Source organism: Corvus hawaiiensis, chromosome 23 (genome assembly GCF_020740725.1).
Source record: "Corvus hawaiiensis isolate bCorHaw1 chromosome 23, bCorHaw1.pri.cur, whole genome shotgun sequence".
In the NCBI taxonomy this organism is placed as follows: domain Eukaryota; kingdom Metazoa; phylum Chordata; class Aves; order Passeriformes; family Corvidae; genus Corvus; species Corvus hawaiiensis.
In genome coordinates this window covers 2469413-2492441 of record NC_063235.1, presented here as the reverse complement: position 1 = coordinate 2492441, position 23029 = coordinate 2469413, and the positions used below count along the sequence as shown (strand labels likewise).

Below are 23029 nucleotides of genomic sequence, written 5' to 3'. Positions count from 1 at the left end.
ACGTACTGCTGGGATTAGACTGGGTATCCCTGGATCAGGCCAGTGATAATGATCAGGACCTCTTAACTGAGATCAGAGAAGCTGCAAATTTGGGGGATTTATGATGGACGATTCCACCTACCTGGACAAAGACCAGGTAGTGCCTTATCAGGAGGCGAGGTAGAGGGAACATTCTTCCAATTCAGTGAATGACTGCTTCAGCTTAAACTGTCAGAAGAAGTAGCTTTTTGGATTGTTGTGGTGCATAGAACCAAATTTAAGCGCTAGTAATGGGAAGGCTTGTAACAACTGCAGTACAATTAGATATAACTGATTAGAATGGGACAGCAGCCAAAATAAATCCAGAACGTGGGTATTCAATTTCAAGAAATTAAAATATCTAAAAATGAAACAAGTTGATTGAAAATCCCCCAAACCATGAAAAGATCTGTCCAAAAGTGAGCAGCCGATAGGGAACTTGTAGGCTGTTTAAAAAATTCTGTCAGAAGCCTGAACAGCAAACAAATTGGGGTGGTGGTGGTGGGGTGTCCCCAGTATCCCTCCATGGCTCAACAAGAAAGCTAAAAAAAATCATAGGGAAGAGATGAGCATTTAAAATGAAAAGTGTGGCAGGTGAGAACAGGAAAATCTGTATGGTGGCAGGTAAAATGTAAAACAAGAATTAAAAAGAGTGAAAAATAAGTTGAACAGCGCCTTGCATAGCAGGCTTAAACCAGTTGTAATATATTCTCCAAATTCATCAAGAGCAGGAATCCAGGTAGCGATTGTGTGGGACTGCTTGGTGGCCAAGGATGAAGTAATGGGCACCCGAGGGTAGTAACGTGTAACGGAAAAGCTCAGTGAGTTCCTTGTTTTCACAGTTAAAGGTGGGCCCTAGAGAACCTCCAGGGAACACCACAGATGACTGAGTTCCACAGTAATAAGGTTATAAAGGACAAAACCACTGCTTACTTGTGAGCATGCTGTCAGCATGGCTTCTGTACAAGCAAATTCCACCTTGTTATTGTCCTGGAGTTCTCAGAGTGCATGGGTAGAGGGGAAGCTACAGGTATAATTAAATTTTCAGAAAACATTTGACAAAGCTGTATTGAAGGAGGTTTCCCCAGGCTTGGAGGAAATGTGCTCTATGAATGGAAGCTTCTGGAAGGAGAGATTTGGACTGCAGGGCACCTCATGACGTGGCCTCTTTTTTTGTTCACAGAAGGTAGGTGGCTCAGGCTCTTGACCACTGGGCTTTTGAGAATGTGCAGGGTTGGATGTTTCACCACCCCTATGGGACAGTCTTGTAGTGTAGACCTCTCACATGGTGAATAAATTTTTCCTCACATTGAACTGGAATTTTCCTTGTTGCAGTTTACAACCATTACATCTTTTTCTAGTCTCTTGAGATGAGTCTGGCTGTGTGTGTTCTGTATCTTTTAGTCTAGATTGAGACAAGCCTTCGTTGCTGCCAGGACTCACAGCTGACTCATGTTGTACTTGTCCACCAGGATTGTTCAGGTTCTTTCCTGCAGAACTGTGGCCTCTCAGTTTGTTCCCAGCCTGTCATGTTGCATGGGGTTGCCCTGTCCCTAGGGCAGCCTGTAGCCCTTGCCGCTGTTGAACTTCTTGAGGTTCCTGCCAGCCTGTCCTGCCAAGTCACAACTGAATTACAGCTCTACTTTCCAGGCTTTTGGATTGCACCTCCCATTTTGGTCTTATCCATGGATTTTCTCTGAAGGCATGTGCTGTACTGTTGAACTTGTCATGATGAAGATGTTAGTACTGTGTCCACTGTCATCTCTTGTGCATAGCTTTTTGTTACCAGCCACTAGTTAGATTGTTGCCGTGTAGTCACAGTCCTTTGAACCTGGCCATCCACACAGTTTTCCTGTGGACAGGACTCTGTCCATAGTTTATATCTGCCCAGTGTGGCTGCAAGCATGCCAAAGGACTCTGCATTACTGAAGGGAGATACTGAATATTCATAGCTCTTATTTTCCAGAGCAAATAATTTCATCAGAGGCGGCAGTCAGATTGGGCAGGCACCATTTGGCTTTGGTGGATCCATGCTTCTTGTTCCCAGTTTCTTGCTTGTCCTTTGTGTGTGTACGAATGATCTCCATGGGGATTTGCTCCACAGTCCCCTGAGACACTGGGATGAAACAGACAGCTGGCTTCTCTCTCCCTTATTGTCTGTCTTGAAGGTGACATTTGCCCTTTTCCAGTCATAAGTCACCTTCCAGATTGATGTGACCTTTCTAAAATGATAGGAAGCATATCCTTCTCCATCCGTGTCTGGTGTTAGTTGTGTATGTCCAGTTTTCCTAAGGCAGTCTCTAACTTCATCTTCCATTGTTAGTGCCAGTGTTAGTGTCTGGGAGCAGCAGGGAAGGGCCACTGAGTGGTAGCACAGCAGGCGGCTGCAGCAGCAAGGGCGCAGTCCCTCAGGACCCACGGGGAGAACTGGGTGATGGCAGGAGTCAGGCAGGAGCTTGAGTGGGCAGGTGGATCCCAGGAGGCACCTTTGTGCTCCAACTAGGAGGTTAGGTCTATAGCTCAGGTGGGAGCCAGAGGGGAGATCTGCAGCTTAAAAGCAGTTCCCAAGACAGGAAGTGGAGTTGCTGGTGCCTTCAGTAGTGCTTTCTGGAAAAGCTGTCCCCAAGGTCACCAGCTGCACTGTCTTGGTCTTGAGCCCAGGTAACCAAACCCCTAGGATGGGATATATTTTCTGGGGGTCCTGACAGGTGACACTTTCACCTTCCAAGCTCTCCCATGAGGCACAAGGACTTGGGAGGCCTGAAAGCAGACCTTGATAGTAAAGCCTGAAGAAAGGAAGACGTTGAATCCCTCAGCCTTTCCTGTATCCTTGGTCAGTTGATGCCTGCCTGCTCAGCATCTGACCAGCAGGTTTCTTGGCCTGTTGCTACTAGTGTGCTCAGAGGAGCCCTAGGAGCCCTTCTTGCTGCATTTTGTATCCCTTGCCAGATTTGAGACAGCTAAGCTTTTGATCTCTGTGTGCTTCAGCAGTTCTGGTGAAGTCCTCATAGGTACCTGGTCTTAGCTTGGCCTCCCACATTCTTCCTTTTTGAGCTTAGTCAGAAGTTGTCTGTCTAACTGTCCTCTCCCTGCGTCTGCTCATTTTCTTGCCTGTTGGGGTGGAATGTGCTCTTGCACTTGGGGAAGCTGTCCTTGATGATCAGATGTTGCCTCTTCAGGCCCCCCCGTAGCACTGTACAGATCAGATCAGTCTTCTGAACAAACTATAAGCTGGCTGTTTATTTTACTTGTCATCTTCACTTCTCCTGGGATCTTGAACTTCTACCATGTTACATCACCACCTAAAAAAATCTTTGATACACTGAGAAACATGACTTTTGTTCACCCCACCATATTGCTCTTACAGGGGATATTGGTGCTTAAACTGGGTTTGTCCAACATCTTTACCAGTGATCTGGAGGAATGAATGGCCAATAAGATTTTCTAAGTTTTTTGATGTTACCAATGATTTAAGTTCAAGACTGAGTGATCAAAAAATGGCTTCAGTGGAAAAACTTCAGTGTAGATAAATTTACAAGAAGTTAATATAATGAAAATAAATATGGTTTAGATTGTTTTTTCTAAATTAAAGGTAATTCATCTCGGGAAAAACAATCTAAACCCTGCCTAACGGGAGGCTGAACTCAGAATGGGCAATTGTGACTCCAGGAGGGGAACCTGAGGGCAGCGATGGGTCACTGAAATGATTCCTTGTGTAAGCAGCAGCCAGACAAAACACTGATGATGCTGGCTGGCTTAGGACAACAGACAGAGACATCATTTTACTGCTCGGTTGTAAAGCTGTGGTTGCAGCCACATCTTGTGTATTACGTGCATCTGTGGTTGCTGTGTCTGAAGTGGGCAGTGACCATGACCATAGTGGATGGAGCAGATTTTTAAAAACCCAAGAGGAGCTGAAGGGTGGGAGCCTGATTTGGAGACAGAATGTGATCAAGGTTCACAGAATCCTGAAGGCAGAGGACGTGCTGAAAGCCGAGCTGCTCACCCAGTCCTTCTGTACCAGGACTGAAAGCCCTTGGAAACCTGGTGGAGGTGGTCATGCTCACACAGGTCCTGCCGGTGTAGCTGGGTGAAACGGACCATGCGTCTGCTCTCAGCAGATGTTGCTGGGCTCCCCCTGCCTCTGTCAGCAGGACAGATGCTGTGTGAAGCAAATGGTGTAATAAATCCATTTACTTAAAAGCAATGGCTCCTACTGAGTAGCTGAGTGTTGAACACCATCATTTAAACTGTTTTTTTCCCCAGAAAAAAAAAAAAATCTCAAATTTCCAATACTTTTTTCCTGATTTTTTTTTGAGCAGGTTATTCTAGCAACTAGTGTTGCTAAGACATGAATAACTACAGATGTTCTCAGAACTAATCATACCCTGATAAACACCATGTCTGACCCTAATGCAAAATAACAAAAAAAGTAAATTTACTGTAGTCACAACCTCTGTAATAAAATTGTGGTGAAGGTTGAGTACTGAAAAAGTTTCTCTAGTAGAACTGTAGGTGCATTTCATGCTAGCCTCTGGTACTAGTTATATCACTTTTTGATATGTATGAGTCAAATCTTTTATTGAAAAGGAAATTTAGAACTGCATAATGTCAGTAATTCCTTTTTGCGGTTAATGTGATGCAGGTTTGCTGTCTGACTGAGAGAGGCTTAAAATGTTCTGTCTTTTGTTCAGGAAGTGTCCTAATCTATTATAATGTGTCTGAAGTGGCTTTTAGGAATTAAAGGCAGTGTGTCCTGCTGTTGGAAAGTTTGTTTTTAAAGCCATGGAAGTCAAACAGCTTTTTTTTTCTGTCTAGGGCTGCAGCTCTAGAAATTTGTGATCTGTTTATTAATTTCCAGAAACACAAAAATGTATATGAGCTGTGAGATTTCAGGTACCACACCCTGTGTGGCCTTCAGGGAAAAATCTGTCCTGTCTCACTGCAAATTATATCCTCAGGAACAGAGGAGGGAATCAACTCTTTTACTTAGCTGACGTTTGTGTAAATCACTGTACTTCAGTTTTGTCACTGAAAGGTAGCAGCAGTTCTGTGTTCTTGTGCCCTGTGAACGATGCACATTGGCTCTGTCTAGCAGGAATTGCCACATGATTTCTGGGCTCAGTGGGAGTTGTTTTTCTTGAGGATGAAGTTGTTCTTTCCAAATCTTCCTTTTGTGAAAACAGTTCTTTTCCCCATTAAAAATTTCCCTGCTGTGTTTCAAAATCAAATTGAAAAAACATTGCATAAGAACTGGGAAAATAAGCATGTGTCATTAGTCAAGCAGAGTGAGCTGCAGACAGTCAGACCACTGATAGCCCTTCAAGGATCTAAAAATCATGGGGAAATTCCTGTCAATGGAACAGACATTTCTTAGGGGAAAATGAGATTTGTATATCCATGTTTAATTTCAGTTATTTTCTCAATCTATTTATTTCTTATTTTATTTCTCGCAACACAATTTGCTTTCCATTTTAAGGTTACGAACTTTAATCAAACCATGATTTTTCAGTCCCACAGGACATTATTTGGAGGCTTGTCATGACCATCCATACCTTCAGAAATAGGGCATACAAAATGCCTTCCTTGTAACTTTTACAGTGTTTGATTCTGAAATTTCCTGGTTGATAAAGAAGGGAAGAAAGAGCACGGAGAGAGAGCAGGGAATCATGGAGCAGCACTCATCGCAAAGGTTTATTCTCCTGGTTGTTGCAGTGTTTTGAAGATACCTGTGGGTGTTGTACCTAGGGGCATGTGGGTGTGTGTGGAGGATGAGAAAAGCCAATAGTGGAGTATCAATGTTTGTCGTGAGCTCTGCTTCTGGATTTGTTCAAGACAGGGAATCAACAGGCTGGTGTGTAGCCCAGCTTTCATTCATTAACTTGAGTCCTTTTTCAGCTCTGCTTCTGAAGAAGGAAACTAGGAGAAAACTATTCATGAAGGGGGTAGATTTAACAAGAGAAAGCCTGAAGGATGGTGTCTTGAAGATGGATTTTAGAGGGCATTTTCAAGACTTGTTTTGGAGAGCAAGGCTGTTTGAGGAGTTAGTTGTCAATAGTATTAGAAAGTAGGACTCGGCACAGGGGGGTTGGCACCACAGTGTGAAGTTAGAAATCCCACTTCCTTTTTCTTCTTACTTCAGCTGTTTTTCAAACACTGGAGCAAGGTACCTGTTCCCATTGGTTTGGAAGCTGTGGGATGACAGTCACAGACATATGCTGTGCAACCTGAATTTGACAGTTACAAATGAACTCCTGCGCACCATGGGAACGAGGGTATGCACTGTGCTACTGCCAGCTGCTTCTGAGAGCAAGTGACTTGTGTGAGGTATTTCATTCCGTGGTGGAGGAGGAAAGCTCACTGAGCCCCTCCTGCGCTCTCCTGTCTCTGCACAGGGTTGCACTACTACGGTGAGTCCCTTTTCTTTTGAGTATCTGTAATGTTTTTTGATTTTCACCAGATTGAACATTTTACACACCAGTTTATTCACTCATTTTGTTTGTATCACTGTAATGTTACAACTCATGAAGAATTTCTATGATCTTGGTTTTGCCTGGAGGAAGAAAAAAAATGAAACTTAGTACACAAAATTGTTCAATTCCTGACAGTTCCTTAAGGGGCTGTTTTATTCCATAAACTAGGAACCAGGCTGATGCTGTAATCTCCTGGGGTCTTTAATCAAGCTGTTTCAAAGCAAAATGGGAGATTCTTGTTGTTGGCCTGTATTTGCTAAATCCTCAGGAGGGATCCTCAGGTTGGATGTGCTGCCTTAGTATAGTCAGAACACTGATCAGCCTGTGTTCAATAATAAGTTGGAAATATTTCATCAGCTTGGCAGGTGAAATACTATCATAGTTGGATATAGGAGTGCTGAGATACAAGGAAAAATAAAATATATCTGTGTGCCTGCTTACACTGTAATGTGGAGGAGCACAGGCCATTGCCAGTGCGGGGGATGACTGAGAGCATATTTTGCCTGAAGATTAAAACTTAAGTCAAACCTTCAGAATAAAAAGCACTCAGCAGCTGTGCAGTGCATAGTAACGTCAATATGTGTCTCTTTTACCTTTGTTTTTATTTGGGTATTTTAATTAAATCTAAAAAAAACAAAGGGGGGTGTTAGATCTACCATACTGCACTCTGCCAAGTTCTGCTCTTCTCTGTCAGAAGCTGTTTGTCATGTGGTGAGTGGCACTGAATGAAAACATTGTGAGGAAAAGCTCTGCTCCAGTTGGGTGATGTCTCAGATTGCTTTGGCTGCATGCTCCAATTCTGTGTGTGTCTAATGCAGCAGCATGGGACACATTGTCATGAAATGCCCCACCAGAGAATATGGGAAGCCTATGCTATTCTTCTGCCTAATTAATGTATTTTTGTTGCTGTTCATTGTGAAGTGGTGGTCCTTGAATAACTAAGGAGTGAAAGTAACTGCAGAGATGACTTGTACAAAACATTACAGCTACTGCTGTAAAAGACAATAAAAAAGTGTTTCTATAAATACATAGTACACTGCTTAGACAAATCTCTGGGGCCAGATAGAATCCAGTCAAGGTAGTGAAGGAGCTGGCAGAGGTGCTCACTGAGCCACTTTACATCATTTCCCAGCCTTCCTGGCTAACAAGGAAGGTCCTACTTGACTGGATGCTTGCAAATGTAGTGCCCATCCAGAAGAAGGGTCAGAAAATGGATCTGGGGACTACAGCCTGACCTCAGTGGTGTGGAAGGTTATAGAACAGACCATCTTGCATGCCATCATATGGCACATAGTGGACAACCAGGGGTCAGTCCCAGCCAGTACGTGCCAGGAGAGGCAGATCCTGCCTGACCAATCTAATGATCTACAACAAGGTGACTTGCATCGTGGATAAGGGAGGGGCTGTGGATGTGTCTACCTGAACCTTAGTAAACCCTTTGACACCATTTCTCCTGGACAAACTGGCTGCTCAGGGCTTGGACAGGTGCTCTCTTTGCTGGGTTTAAAACTGTCTAGATGGCTGGGCCCAGATGGTGAAGGGGAATGGAACTACATCCTTCTGTGGCTGGGCACTGGTGGAGTTCCCCAAGGTTCAGTATTGGGGACCAGCCCTGCTTAATATCTTTATGAATGTTCTGGACAAGGGGATGGAGTGCATCCTAAGCACAACAATCCCATGGAACGCTCCAGGCTAGGAGGAAAATGGCTGGAAGGGGGCCTATCAGGAAAGGACCTGCGGGTGCTGGTTGACAGCTGCTGAACATGAGCCAGCATGTGTGCCAAGGGCATCCTGGCCTGTGTGAAAAATGGTGTGTCAAGCAGGAATAGGGAAGTGTTTGTTCCCCTCCTTTGGGTTCAGTTTTGGGCCCCTCACTAGAATACAGACACTGAGGGGCTGGAGCGTGTCCAGAGAAAGGAGCAGAGCTGGGGAAGGGTCTGAAGCACAAGTCTGATGAGGAGCAGCTGGAGAAGCTGGTGGGGCTCAGCCTGGGCGAGGCCTGGGAGGATCATCTTGCTCTCCACAACTCCGTGACAGGAGGCTGGAGCCAGGTGGGGTTGATGCCTTAGGTTTTAACTTTTCTATTTTCCAAGTCCTGCACTGCCCAGTGTGTAACTGAAGTTTCTTGTAGCCTGTTAATTTCTGTGCTCTCGTGCTAGGTAGACATAACAAAGCCTCTCCGGGTCCTAGGCCCAGAAAGTATAAACCAAAGAGCCTCTAAGGGGGGGGGTAAGCTGAGGGGAAATGACATCATTAACTGAAGCTTTAATTGGAGAATTAACCCTGATAGGCAGATGAACCAAACCTATAAAAGTGTGAATAACTCGTGACCCATTGTCCATCTTGGGGTCCATCTTGGCAGTGGCCTCTGGCCCCCAGGGGTACCTTTGAAGGCCTTTCAAATAAATACCTGCCTTATTCCCTTACTCCTGTCTTGTCTCTGTTTCTAGGAGGCCTCTCAAGGCAATCAGGGTCAGGCTCTGCTCCCAGGGGACAAGGGATGGGACAAGAGAAAATGGCCTCAAGCTGTGCCAGGGAAGGTTTAGATTGGATATTAGGGAAAATTTCTTCACTGAAAGGGCTGTTCTGCCCTGGCACAGGCTGCCCAGGGCAGAGGTGGTCACCATCATTCAAGGGATTTAAAAGACAAGGCACTTGGGGGTATGGGTTAGTGGTGGCCTTGGCAGTGCTGGGTATTGGTTGGACCTAATGATCTTGGAGGTCTTTTCGAACATAAATGATTCTATGGTTTTATTCCAAATCACTGTTTAATAGATGTAACTTCATTACCCCAATCAAAGCTTTGTTCTTAGGGAAATAGTGACTGATTTAAAGTAATACAAAACCGTTGTCAATTAGCTTTTTTTTCCTGATCAGGGTAATTACTGTGTGTTGGTTTTATCACACTATCCTGACTTTAATTATTTGCAGCTTGGGAGAACTGTTTCTTGCATGAAAGTTTATATCCAAAGCCAAGGCAGATGAGCTTGGAAAGCACAAGCTGAAAGTAAATAGCAGTCTATCCAGGCTCTGTTCATAGTGGGCAGCTTTCAGAAATTCTATCCAGAGTATCTAGTTTGAGAAAGTCTGACCAAGCTGGACTTTGTATTTTAGGATTTTTAATACATGTTTTAGTGCAAGAAACTGGAGATCACTTGCCAGGGCTTTTAATAGTGAATTACTGGCATCAAGATGTTGTGCAGAGCAGAAGGCAACTGCTGAGAGCGATTCTGCAGCCCTGTCCTCTGCTCTGGTGCCTTCTGGTTGGAAGTTTAGATAACATGGCTCCTTAAATTGAGCAAACAAAATAAAATGACACACCCAATTCTTAATATTTTGTGTTGTTGGTGTTCCATGCAAGTTGGAATTAAACAGGATGGTTATTCAAAACAAGTCTAGATTAAATAAAAACTGGTGTTTAATTCACATATTACAGAATAGTTTTCATCAGGTAATTAACAAAAATCATCCCATAAAGGGAAAAAGTGTGGTACTTTGCTGGTTTTTAGAAGCAGAACCATGGACTCATTTTTCTGAATGTTTCTTTCATTGCAGCAGCTCATTTAATGGCTTCTTGCACACTTGCTTCCATTTTGTACTGTTTTTCTCATTCACAAACCCAGTGGCCCACAGAAGCATTCTCACCACCTGAATTGGCTTTTGAGACCTCCTTCACACAGAAGTATGAACAGATATACCCTGATCAAGCCCCAGCTGCCCCCAGAGCTGTACGTCCCCGCTTCCTTCTCCTGGGAGCTCAGCAGGCACAGTTGCCTCGGGGAGCTAGGCCGTGGTGGGATGGGGACCAGTGCCCTTGGGTGTGACCACAGCAGTTTGGGCTCTCTGCAGAACTGAACATATCAAAGATCTTCTTTGATAGCTCTGCTGCTGTGTTCACTTAGGGTTTAAAAATGTTCCGTAATAATGGGTGATAAGCTTACCTGAAGTGCAGTTACCTTGAGTTTTATGCAAGTTAAAAATCTAATTTTGAAATTTGATGTGCAAGAAGAAAAAAAACAACCAAGGAAACCCCCTAAAAAACCCCAACAAAAAATCAGTGTTGTGTATTTTCAGTTTTTAAAAATCATCTTTGTTGCTGGTGAGCTGCTAGCTCAGTGTGCTCCTCTGAGGCAGCTCAGGCTGAGCAGGTGCTAGATGCTGGGTTTGTTTTTTGGGAAAGCCAAGCTCTGGGCAGTTCAGACCTGTGCTGCTGGGTAAGGTGGTGTCCAACAGCACCTGGAGGAGCTCGGGCACCTGGGGCTTGTACCTGCCAAGGGCTGGGGCTGGCTGAAGGGCAGCTGGGGATTAGCTGTGGTAGAGCGGGGCAGGAGCAGCTGCTCCCTGGATCCTCCTCCTTGTGGATTCGGCCCTGGAGCTGACAGCAGCTTCACTCAGCCTCTCAGTGCGGGAGGAGAGTGGCAGGGAGAGGTACTTGCCATAGCACGATCCAAGGACTTGCTGCTTTCTGTGCCCAGTCACAAGAAGATGTGTGCCTGCTCTGCATGAGAACCCGGTGACTGAGTGGGTGATAGAGGTGAAAAGCCTGTTGTATATTTATCACCATGACTGATGTCTCTGTTTCATTGAAGTGAAACATCAAGTAGATGGTAAAATTATGGTTTCATTTACCATGACTGTGGCTGAAAAGGCACATCCTGCTGCTCTGCTTGCATGTTTTTTCTGACCCACGTCCTGCTTGCTCCCCTGGAACAGGGCTGTGCAGGGCCAGAGCTGATCTCCCTGACAGCAGCTTAGCAGAAAAGATTGTGCTTGGGTCTCTCTGGTTTTTCTTTTCTTTCTCTTTCTTTTCCCTTAGCAGATCCTACATCCAGACTGCTGTTCAACCACACAAGCCTCTGGTGGCCGTGAAGGAGGGAGTGTCAGGCAGGCAGGAGTGGGCTGCGGGAGGTGGGGAGAGGCAGGAGCTCTCCCTTCTCCCATACCAGTGTAAGTTGCTGCTGACCTTGGCTGGGGGAGGATGCCCTCACCCCTTGCTCCCAGGTGTGAAGTTCAGTGCCTCCATTTCACCCAGACACACACTGCTGCTTGGTCTGTGGAACGACAGCCTTGGGCACACCTCGAGTGTGAGGTGTCCTCTGCCCGTGCTGCTGTTTCTGGAGGTACAGGGAAGGCATGAAGCCACCCTAGGCCAAGTTCTCACTTGGAGTTCTCACTTCCCTGGGAGAAGGCATGAAGCCACCAGAGGCCAAGTTCTACCTGCCATTAAGGCAGGCACTTACTGTTCACCTGCTTTGGTTCAGTCATCTGCTTCCAGGTGCTACAAGGTGCCTGACTTACTTGGGAAGAGTGTTTTCTTCATGCATGTAACGTATTAAATGGGGCTCTGGGAATCTTTTTGCCTTTGTAACTATTTAGATCCTTCTCAAAACCAAAATTGTAAAACTACTCGCAGCCTTTAAGCAAAGCATGGCATGAGAAGTTACTGCTGTGTGGATCAGTGGAATGCAAAATATTTTTCTGTACTGAAGAGTTTAGTTTGGGATTTTTCTATGAAATTACACAACAAAACAGGGTTAAATAAGAGAAGTGAAGGATGAGGGACAGGACCTCTAGGTATGAATTCCAAATCTTCTTGCTCTTGGCCACTGTATTCTGTACTCCTTTTTATAATCTCTCAGTGGCAGAGTTTCTCTTCAGACCTGATTTTTCTCTGTTATTTCTACAAAAAATAAAAGAAATAAGATTTATATTTAAAATAAAACAATTGAAACTGATGGAGAAAAAACTGTAAAGATAACAGTAGAGCTTTGTATTGTAGACTTTCTTGTGTGTTGTGAATAGGGTCGTTTCCAAAGAACCTGAGTTATGGACGAGACTAATTGTGAATTCAGTTGATTTAGAGTTCAGGCAATAAGGGTAAGTAGCTTTGATTAGGGGTGGCAGCCTTGCAAAATCCTCAAACCCTCAATGAAATTTTATCCTGGCACGTACAATACACGCTGGCACATAAGACCTGTCCTCAGATAAGGGAGAAATGCTTTGTGTTTTCGTGGTTAATATGAAATTATTCCAGGCTGCATAGCATCCCTGCGGCTGGCATGTGGGACTTGGCTGTGGGCGGGCTGCATGTGCTGGCAGGTTAAGTAGGTCTGGCAGGAGCCAGGGAGGGGACAGAGACATGGTTTTTAGGACACCAGAAAGTTACTTCTGTAAACTAGTTCAGTCAGTCACTTTGTGTGGGGATAGTTCCATGATTTGAAGGTGCCTGAATGCTCCGAACAGGATGGGAAAACAGAAGGTCCTAGAAGAAAGAGCAGTTGATAAAATGGCCTTTTGCATTTCCACAGACACTTAGAGACAGACTTTTGGGGCTGTGGAGGCAGGAATTGGTTGTACCTCAGCACAGAAAGTCTCTGGATTTAATTTCTCCAACCCGCTAAGTGTTTTTCAGCATTTTTTCTAATTTCTGTAATCCCCTGAAGTTGTGCTGTGTGGGCGTGTGGCAGAGCAGGCGCTGCTGGGGTGGCAGAGGAGGCAGCTCAGGAAAAGCTGCTCTGAAGAGGTTGGGGTTGATTTTAATAAAATGGCTCCAAAATGAGAAGGGGAAAGAGCAAAACACAGGTCATACTGCTCATGCACGTCATGTGGGCAGAGGGGGAAGCCAGGAGGACGCAGGCCTTTATCTTTTGCCCAGCAAATTGCAAAAGTTAATCAGGTTGTGAAAATATTCTGCAAAATTTCTTTTTCATGATTTTAAGCCCCTGGAAGATTGCAGCTTTTTGGTGTAAGATATAAGATTTCTCTGCTAAATGCTTCCAAAATAAAAATTATTTTATAAAATTTCATCAAACTTCTCTTTTTGAAAGGTGCAGTTGAAATAAAGAACTTGCTTTGCGAATTTGGCAAGGAACAGCACTGTGTGTAAATGCATTTAGGTGTACAGTCTTGTCCTGATTTTTTTTGTTATATAAATGTTCTAAATTAAAACAGGTTAGATTGAATCATGCTGTTTACTGACCTAGTAGACCAGACTTGATCATTTAAAGTGTCTTTAAAATCACGGTGCATGTGTCTGATTAGTGTATTAGCTTCTGCAGTCAGTGTGGTCCGAGTAAATGATGTAGAAATGTACCACGTGCATGAAAAATCTGTATCTTCAAAGCTTAAAGCTAAATCCCTTGTTTATGAAATCTTTCCATATATGAGTTTTGTATTTTATTTGGGAGATGGCCACACGAGTTTTGTGGGAGGAGTATATAGCAATTAATATTCTCTGATAGCCTACATGATAAGACCCCCCAAAAGTACATAAAGCTATGAACACCTTTTTTTAACAGGACTTGAAGACTGCTGAGGAACACACGATTTGAATCATTTAAGCATTAAAATAGTAATACCCATGGAAGAGCCACAAGACTTACCCGAACAACCAGTAAGTACATTTAAAAAAGACTAAAAATGAAAATATAAAACAAATTTGTGATCTCACAAATTCAGTATACAGTTATTTTAACTAATACTGGAAAAGAAGGCTTATACTTAGTATATTTATCCAGAGGACAAAAAGCATTTTGTTGTTCGTAAAATGTGCTGTACATTTAATTTACTATAATTGCACAGGCTGTAGTAATAAAGGAATAGTTATGTATACTTGAACTCTGTGATGTTTCTATGCATGCAAAGATTACCTGTTATGCTCAGAAAACCAGACTTATTTTAAGCCTGTTGTAGAGAAAATAAAATTTACTATTTTAGGGACAAAATCTGCATGCTGGTTATTACAGGGTATGTAGTCTTTAATTCTTCTTATGCTTGAGATCTTGAAAAGATCCTGCAATTCATTGTTTCCACAAGTGGAAGGCATTTTTTAATGCCTAATGTAACAGTACGTTGGGGTAGGGAAGCATGTGGGAAGGTTAAAGTTGCTACGTATTTGTGAAGTATTTGCAGTACTGTTTGCATTATCAATAACTGATATTAACACAGCACAGGAGTGTTGGGTAGAGAATTATCAATACAATACGAGATGAATTAAATTGCCTATCTAAAACACAATAGCAAAGGAATTAAGCAGAAATATTTGTATTAATGTTCTGTTCCCAAAATAAACCTGGTGCAGACTCAACAAGAAATTGCCAAATTACCATGGGAGTGATGCTTGTAATCTTGGAGGCCTTGTCAAATGCGCACAGAAACAGAATAATGTGCTTGAGGGCACTTTGCATGTGTTCTAATTGAAAAGATTTTGATGCCTTTTTAATGTGAGAATTCAATGTTCTTCAGTTAAACTAGTTAGAAAATACATTGTAATGTCATTTATGCAATTTTATGGCTTAGGAACTAAGTCAAATGAAATGGAAATGTAAACTTAAAATTATTTAGAACCTGGCTTGTCACAATCTGCAGATGATGGGCCTGAGTAATATCCATGAAATGTGAAACTAAGTAGCAAAACCATATAGTTTGTATTCCAGCTATTTGAAGAGTTTAAAAATGTACTAAAAAAGGAAATTACATCCTTATACCATGAAAACTGTCTTTATTCTTCAGGGCACAAGCGATAGGGTACAGCTAATTTTCAGTGGAGTGTCCTTTAAGCAGATTCTGTTGTAATATTCAGCTAAAGATTTTCTTGGTAATTTCTTTCAAGTATCTGATACCAGTCAGTCATTCTGTGACAGAATATAAGACTAGATGGATCATAATGAATAAGTGAGGCAGTATTTTGGGTAGAGTGGAACATTCTTGCAGGAGGAAATGGAAAGAAAATTTTGTTTTCTTTTTTGTATAGTGAGACCATTCCTGAAACATGTGAATTTTCTTTAAGTAAAAAAATAAAAGGAAACTGAGGTCAGCTTTGCAAAATCCTGTCAGCTGAATCACCCAGTGATGGTATTGTGCACACTTAATTTCTTTCCCAAATGTTTTGTTTTTCTTAAATCACAGGGACAAGATTAGTAAGTTACTTCAAAAAATAATGTTTATGGCAAACTGTTGATAACTGAGGACAGAAAGGAGCCTGTAGAAAAGTCATTGAACTTCAAGTTCAGTGTATTTTACTTTAAAAAAAATTAATTAAAAAAGATGGGTAGTTTTGTTATGTTGATGTGGACTGATAGTAATAATTGCTCCCAAAATGTGTTTTTTCTAGCTCAGTGTTAGACTGATCACTCAGTTCTGTACTGCTCTCTGGCATGTTGTATGGCCATAGCTTTGGTCCCTGGTTTTTGAGTGTTTCTTCCCTCTTCAAGTCTGTATTAGAATGAAAACAGTTTCTGTGCATACTGCAGGGCTAGAAAACAGATTCAGAATTTATAATAAATTATTAATCTGGATTAGTTTTTAGAAGTGATTCTGTATAGTAATCTCTCACTTGTTGAATGCGTTGTGGGTGGAGGTAGTTAATTTTTATAATACTTATTTTAATTCTTAATACTAGGAAATGACAAAATGTTTTTTATAAAGGACAGTGAACTTGTGCGAGCCTCACTGCAGACACCCAGCGGGTCTCTGTGTGTTTGGAATGACTGCTCACTCACATCAGACAGCGAGGGCAAGCCTGGGTCCATGGTGGGGAGAGCAATGTGTTGGAAAGGGCTCCAGAAATACACTGTTTTTTCCTAATTGAAATTAGCGAGAGGTTGGCAATAATACCCCTTGTCCCTGAATGTGTGCTGTCCCCTGCTCCAGCCACAGCAGCCCAGCTGTGCTCCCCAACGGCTTGGGCAGCGTTGTCTCAAAGTTATTGCCCTGCTCGGTGATGAGCTGGGAGTGAGGAGTGTCCCTGTGTCTGCTCAGGCTTGGAAATTATCCATGGATGTCAGTCAGAGTTGGATTCATTTGTAGACTACCTGTTCTCTTGATGTCGGGAGGAAGACTTTGTGTATGGCTCAGTAAATACGACTGACCTCCAGTCTTTCAGAGGCAGGAACAGAGCTTTCCAGCATTACTTGGATTTTCAGTGATAGAAATTTGTGATTTGGGAGCAAGGATCAGCTAGAATGTGCCATTTGGCGCTTTTTTTTCCCTTTCTGCCTTTTTTTTCTTTCTTTCTTTCTTTTTCTTTTCTTACAAAAATCAATGTAAGCCACAAACCAGTGGGAAATAGGAAGATGAAGGTAGGAGAAAAGATGTACCTTAGGAGACATGTCACTCGTAGTGCAGCAGAACAGCTTAGAGAGTGAACCTTTGCAGTTGCTAAAGCTGAAACATGAATCCCTGAGGTAGACCCCATCTTTTTCCTTGTTTTAATTTCTTTTTTCTTTTTATCTCTTTTTTCATCCCTTATTTTTAAAAAGAATGAATTCACTTCTGCATCCTTTCAGTACTTGAAGGGGGCCTATAAGAAGTCTGGTGAGGAGCTGTGTGCAAGGGTAGGAACAGGACCATGGGGAATAGCTTCAAACTAAAAGAGAGTAGGTTTAAATTAGATTTAGATTAGATGTTAGGAAGAAGCTCTTCCCTGTGAGGATGGTGAGGCCCTGGCACAGGCTGCCCAGAGAAGCTGTGGCTTCCCCATCCCTGGAAGTGTCCCAGGCCAGGTAGGACAGGGCTTGGAGCAACCTGGGATAGTGGAAGGTGTCCCTGCCCATGGCAGAGGGGCTGGAACAAGATGAACTTTAAGGTCCCTTCCAACCCAAACCATTCTGGGATTCTATGAAAAGTCTTCGAACTGTGATCTTGTCACTTGAGAGGGAGCAAAAAACCTTTCTGCATCTCTCCAAAGATTTTCAGGGGGAAGTGTATGTTGAAAGAAGGTGTTTGAAGAGATTTCCACAGCCTTTTCTATGGTTCATGCAGGAGAAGGATGCACAGGTGCCCAGGTAGGGTTTGGAGTTGGAGTCTTGGCAAGACCCAGGTGGGAGAGAAGCACATCTTGACAGTACTCCCTCCTTGTGCCCCAGACATCAGCCTTATGTTATGGTTACTAGGTGCTGTTCCTGCATTAAATATGTTTTAAGACGTGCCAGGAAACAAAGAAAAAGCTTTCTAAGGCCATGAAAGTCTGTTGAAAGCTGTTCCCTCCCACTTCAATTTGTAGTATAAATTGCAGTGATTAGTGATGGGTAGAACAGTGAGTTTGCATCCCACTGAAGGATCAAGATTTTGTAAATTGGGTTTGCATCCCACTGAAGTGTCACAATTTTGTAAATGTTACTGCACAGCATTAAGACATTAGGGACAATTTCTTTTAAAAACCTCCCAAGGTGGGAACAAGCCAAGGCTGGCCAGCTGAGGCCAGGACATGGTAAGCTGACATCCAAAATTGCAGTTTGGCTTGACTTCTGCTGCACAGTCACAATGGCTATGACATTCCAGGGCCATTTAAAAAAGAGAGGATGAAAACATCTCCAGATATTTACTGATTTTTTTTTTTTTTTTTTAATGAATTTAACAATTGACTTAAACTCCTATCATAAAATTATAGGCTGGTTTGGGTTGGATGGGACCTTAAAAATCATCTAGTTCCAACTCCGTGCCATGGAACAATGTAAAATACTGATCACTGTGCATCACTGAGGGCATGGTTTGGCAGAGGAGGAAGATCTCCCATTGTGGGAGAACAAGCCATGATGGCCTTGTGCTGTAGATACTCATTCAGAGAGAAGTTCCAGTCCAGTGGGCAGAGCAGCAGAGTGGGGCTTTGAGCTCAAGTCCTGTCTGCTGTGAAGTGTCTTAGGAACAGCTCTCCTGTTCTAGTTTTGGTGAAAACAGCAATAAAACTGATGTGTTCATACAAAACTTCGCTTCCTTTGGGGCAGAGGGCTTGGTTTGGGCATTTTTGTAAGTGAGCTGGTTTCTCTGTTCACCTTCCATATTAACAAACCACAAACTACTGAAGTTGCGGACATCTGATCGTATCGAGTACCTGACTGGAAACAGCAGTAAAATCCTGTGAAGTCTAAAATTCAAGCTGCCAACTCTAAAGTTAATTTTTAGTTTTATCCTCCATGTTATTTTGGTCTGAAGCAGTTTGCCCCTACTTTTTTTGGTGTGACTAGTTTTTTTCTGTCTCTTTTCCTAAGGAACCCTGTGGGCAGTTTGGCATCCTGAGCTTTCTGCTGGTGTTGATGGCTGAGGTCCCTGCTCAGAAGCAGGTTGGCAGGGTCCCAGGGAAGGGCTGGAGCATTTGCTGCAAGGCAGAAGGATGACAGGAGGAGTTGAGAGGTGCCATGAATGGATGATAGCTGGTAACTTGGTGCCTGAGACAGCTGGGGTAACATATGTCTGCTTTCCCATAGTGTTGTAGTTGACATTGTCTTTGGGTGGGGAAGACTGGTGCAGACCCTTTGGGTGCAGGACCTTGTGGTGATGTGGACCAGAAGTAATATGTGTTCCTGGGCAGGCAGGAGGAGGACTCTGGAGAAGTCTGTGAAGCTGTGGGCTAGAGAACCACCCCAGGAGTTCATGTCAATGACTGTGACCAGCTCTTTGCTCAAGTTGAAGTTAAAAGTGCAGGAGGTTTGAGGCTGTATGATATCATTGTACTGCCATAGTCTTGTCATTCCTTTGCCTTCTCTGTGGTGTAATGAGTGCTATTGAAGTTTGTAGTGTTCTGCAGTGAGTGCCAGAGGGAAGAGACACTGAGACTAGTACAGAGATGAAAGCAGACTGAGCTCTGGAATACTGGTAACTTCCTCAGGGAGAGAAGATTGCCCTTTCAGCTTTCTCCTTCCCATCCTTTCCCCTTGTGACCTTGAGCCTTTTTTGCCCCCCTGCCTCCCAGCTCCTCTTGCCCAACAGGAATTCACTTGTATGTTACTACTTCTTTTTTTAAAGCACATTTTGACCTCTCATGGTCAAATTGCATTTCCCTCACCTTTTATTTATATTCACCCGAGAAAGAAAATGTGAATAACATGGTGAAAGGTTTATTCTTTGGAGTCCATGCAGTCTGGTACCTAGCATGTACCTTCCCAGACCCCTTTTCACAGAAGACCTGCTAAACAGTGCTTGAGTGCCCTGTAGGGGCTGGGATGATACTGATGGTGCAAGTCTGGCATCTAAACCTGCTCAGGAAATGTGGAAGGCTGTAAAACTTCCTGCTTAGAGGGAGAAGGTGTGGAAAAAGAAGCCTGTGTATCCAGGCACTGACCCTGGCATCCTCCTGAGGGTTTCACAGTAATGTTTGTAGCCTGCAAAAACCGAATTTGTGTTCAAGGCAGTGCTGTCTGTGATGTAATACCCGGTACAGGAACAGGATCCAGCTGGAACCTACAAAATGACAATAAATGCTGTATTGGTTTTAGTCAGGAGTCAAACCTCCTAATTTATTACAGCAAAAGCATTCATGTTCCTATTTTTGTGCAAGATTAGAATATAGGGGGAAGAGAGCAAAGATTATGGCTGAATCCATGCAGAATAAGATTTTGTTAAAATTTATGACTTTTTTATTCAATTTCCACAGAATTGTCCTTACCAGCTGTTTTTGTGGCTGTATATCTCAGCACCTGTTAATTACATAACTAACATGACAATTCCGCTATAAAAGATCCAGTGTCAGCCCTTGTTTTCTAATTAGGAAAAGGCTTGTTTAGAGGTGAAGAGCCCACTGGTGAATTCTGGAGTGCAGGACAAGGCTGTGTATTTAGCCACCACTGTGAACCCTCCAGCTTGTGTTAGTTGTAGCTCTGAACGTTTTTGTCTTCGCAGGTGAAAAAAGCCAAGATGCAGGAATCCAGAGAACAGAGCCTGAGGTATGGGATTTAAATTTGATTTTAGTGTGGAACAGTTCTTTATGGTCTTTTACAATTATAAAGCTTTCATTTTAGAAATTTGCCTCTTGATTTATTTTTTACAGATCTACGGCAAATGTAGCTGCATTTGTATTTGGTATAATATTAAGTTCCCAATAAAAAATAATTAGCTGCCCCTACAGTATAAAGCTTTTATGAAAGTGGCTACAAAGAGTCTTAAAGGCATCATCATGCCCATCTTTCACAGATTGAGACTGTCACGTACTGCACATAACATGTGTTTAATTTGGTGAGACTCGGGATATTTTAATAATATCTGTGCTACTATTCTTAGTGAACCTGTGTGGAAAACTGCTTTGAGAAATGAAACTCTTGATTTGGTAGCGTCTCCTATTTAAAGCTGTTGTGTGATACTATTTTTAGCCTCAGTAGATGCTTTCTGATGGGTATTGTATTTAGGAATTAACTATTATTATTACTACTTATAATGAGAATAGCTATATTAGGATTTTTTCTCTTTCTCTGAGTAGCAGCAAATACAGTGAAGAAAGATTTCTCTTTGGAGTCTCTGCCATTCCAATAGGAGCAAGGAGGAAACATGCCATTTCTGCAGGAGTGGACATGGTATATTCTAAAAGTTAGAAATTTGAGCTAATCACCCAAGCTCCCTTTCTGGCCCATCTGAGATCAGAGGAGTCACATCCTAGGGAGGGTTTTTTTCCCTCTCTTGGGTAGAAAGGACTCGAGGGCAGCATGGGCACGTCTGAACATGTCAAGGTGCTCTCCCTTCTACCTCTGAGTCACCCTGCCTCAGCATGACAACAGCTTCCCTGCAGGCACAGCGAGCTCAAGATTTGAGTGTAAACATCCTTGTATTTTAAAATTGTAGACATCCAGTATTTAAAAATAGAAGATGGGGAGGGATAAAGTTGCATTTCTAACTTAATTAAATATACTGTTTAAATATTCTGGCTCTGTTTTGATAAAACTATACATGATTTTAGGTTTGACCAATGGATTAGTTTAAAAGAAGTTATTGGACCTGTTTCTCCCATTCCCCTGCACTGTGGGGGGTGGAGGAGGGAGAGAAAATCAGAAGTTGGGCCCAGAAAGCAGGGTGGGGTGGGGGAAGGTGTGGTAAGATTTGGGTTTATTTCTCATACAGCCTCCTGCTCCCTGTGCAGGTCAGCTCAGGCACCTTTAGGCTCTTCCTGAGAGTTTAATTTGCTCATCCAACACAAAACTGTGCAGTTGTTTTTTGTTGGGATGCTGAGTAGAGTCTGGTCATGGAGGGAGGCACGGAGCACCATGCTTGGTGCACACCTGATCTACAAGTGGAAGTACCCCTTCAGCAGCAGCAAACAGTTACCTTGGCTCCTTTACCTTGAGAAACTTCAGTCTCAGAATATCAGAACAGCACACAGATGGCTGAAAGCCTCATGAAAAGATGTGTTGCAGAACTAGCATTAATAAAACTAAAGCCAGGAAGGTAATCAGCAAGGAAAAAACAATTTCAATCAGGAATTACCTGTACTTTCTACTCTATATGTGAACAAAGCAACATTGACATGGAACTGAAACAGTGTGGGAGAAATCCAAAATAATCCAGTAACCTGCAAATATTTAAGTACAGAAGTGACCCCCAGTTCAAGGATGTTTCAGCACTGGTCTTCAGGGACAAACCCAGCAGCGAGGCAATGCCCATGGGCAGGGGAGCCTGTGGCAGCAGGGCCACACACCCCTGCTGGCAGCAGTTCCTCGGCTGCTGCAGCCTGGGGGAATGGAGGCTCCAAGGGGTGTTTCTCACAGAAGCCACCCCTGCAGTCCCCCCTCTACCAAGCCCTGGCCACTCAAACCCCATATAGTTTGATGTCTAATTCCAGCTGCAGATCTCTCTCTCAGAATCTCTTCATGAAATAGCAAAGAGCACAGGGCTAGGTTCTGTGAAGAGTTAGTTTGCCTTGGTCAGAAAGGTTGAACCTGGGGTTATGATGCCTAAGGATGTTAATTTAAGAGTTCATAATGCTAATACTGAGCCTTTGTTGTCCTGGCAGTCATGTGAGCAACACAGAAGTCAGCGATCAGAAAACTGAATCTTCAAACCTTGGTTCAAACCTTCCCATGTCCAGTGAGAGTGAGTATCTCTGGAATTTTCCAGTTGTCTTTCCTCGCGTCTTTCCCTGGTACCACGCTTCATCAACCTTAATCTTTGTCTTCTCCTTGTAATCCTTAGCCTGCCCTCACTATCAGTTGTAAAGTAAATGTTTGCTGTAGTGTTTGCAAAATGTTAATGCCTGATGGTAAGGAAATATCTGTTTCTAACAAGTATTTTTGTGTCACTACCCCCCAGCTTGCTGTTGGGTGCTTCTGAGTACTGCCGTGTCTTATCTGCCTTAGACATGATTCTTCTTGAGGGTTGAGTCAACATCAATTATAATGCCTATTGTAAACATGTTTTAAAAATCATTATCTCCACACAGCTGGTTGGGTCCTTTGTAGCAATATGCCATACACTTCATCTTGGACTCTGAACTGTATTGAATGTCTGTAGAAAGCTCCTAGGAAATAAACAGAGAGGAAACAGGCAGGGAATACAAAGATTGCATAATAAATGAAAAGTGGAGTGTATCCATTCTTTTGGAAAAAGAGGGCTGGAGGTTATTAGGAAGGTCAGATTCCTACGTGGAATACCTTTGACTGCCAATACATATTTCAAAGTGTAAATCAGCTCAGCTTAGCTGAAGGTATGTAAGGTGTAACTTTCCATTGTAATTGATTTGATCTTTGCTATTTTAATCCAGGTACTGTGGTGTTGCAGGAGTTAGGAGAAATTTCAGCCTGCAGAACCTGCTGCCTAACTGGATAAGCCGTTTACAAATC

At 43.0% G+C, this 23029-nt stretch overlaps 1 protein-coding gene across 6 annotated transcripts in view; it reads left to right on the top strand.

Annotated features, from left to right (window-relative positions):
- The window catches only part of EYA3 (EYA transcriptional coactivator and phosphatase 3), a 58530-nt gene that overhangs the window by 6920 nt on the left and 28581 nt on the right, over positions 1-23029 (top strand). For 4 of the 6 annotated variants that reach the window (XM_048326858.1, XM_048326857.1, XM_048326856.1 and 1 more), the window contains exons 2-4: positions 13790-13884; positions 20106-20149; positions 22204-22283. In XM_048326858.1, the coding sequence (XP_048182815.1) occupies positions 13852-13884; positions 20106-20149; positions 22204-22283 (157 nt within the window). In that variant the 5' untranslated portion in view covers positions 13790-13851. Of the gene's footprint in view, positions 1-10793; positions 11099-11310; positions 11439-13789; positions 13885-20105; positions 20150-22203; positions 22284-23029 lie in introns of those variants that run through there. The other 2 variants (XM_048326854.1, XM_048326855.1) reach the window with 2 other exon arrangements.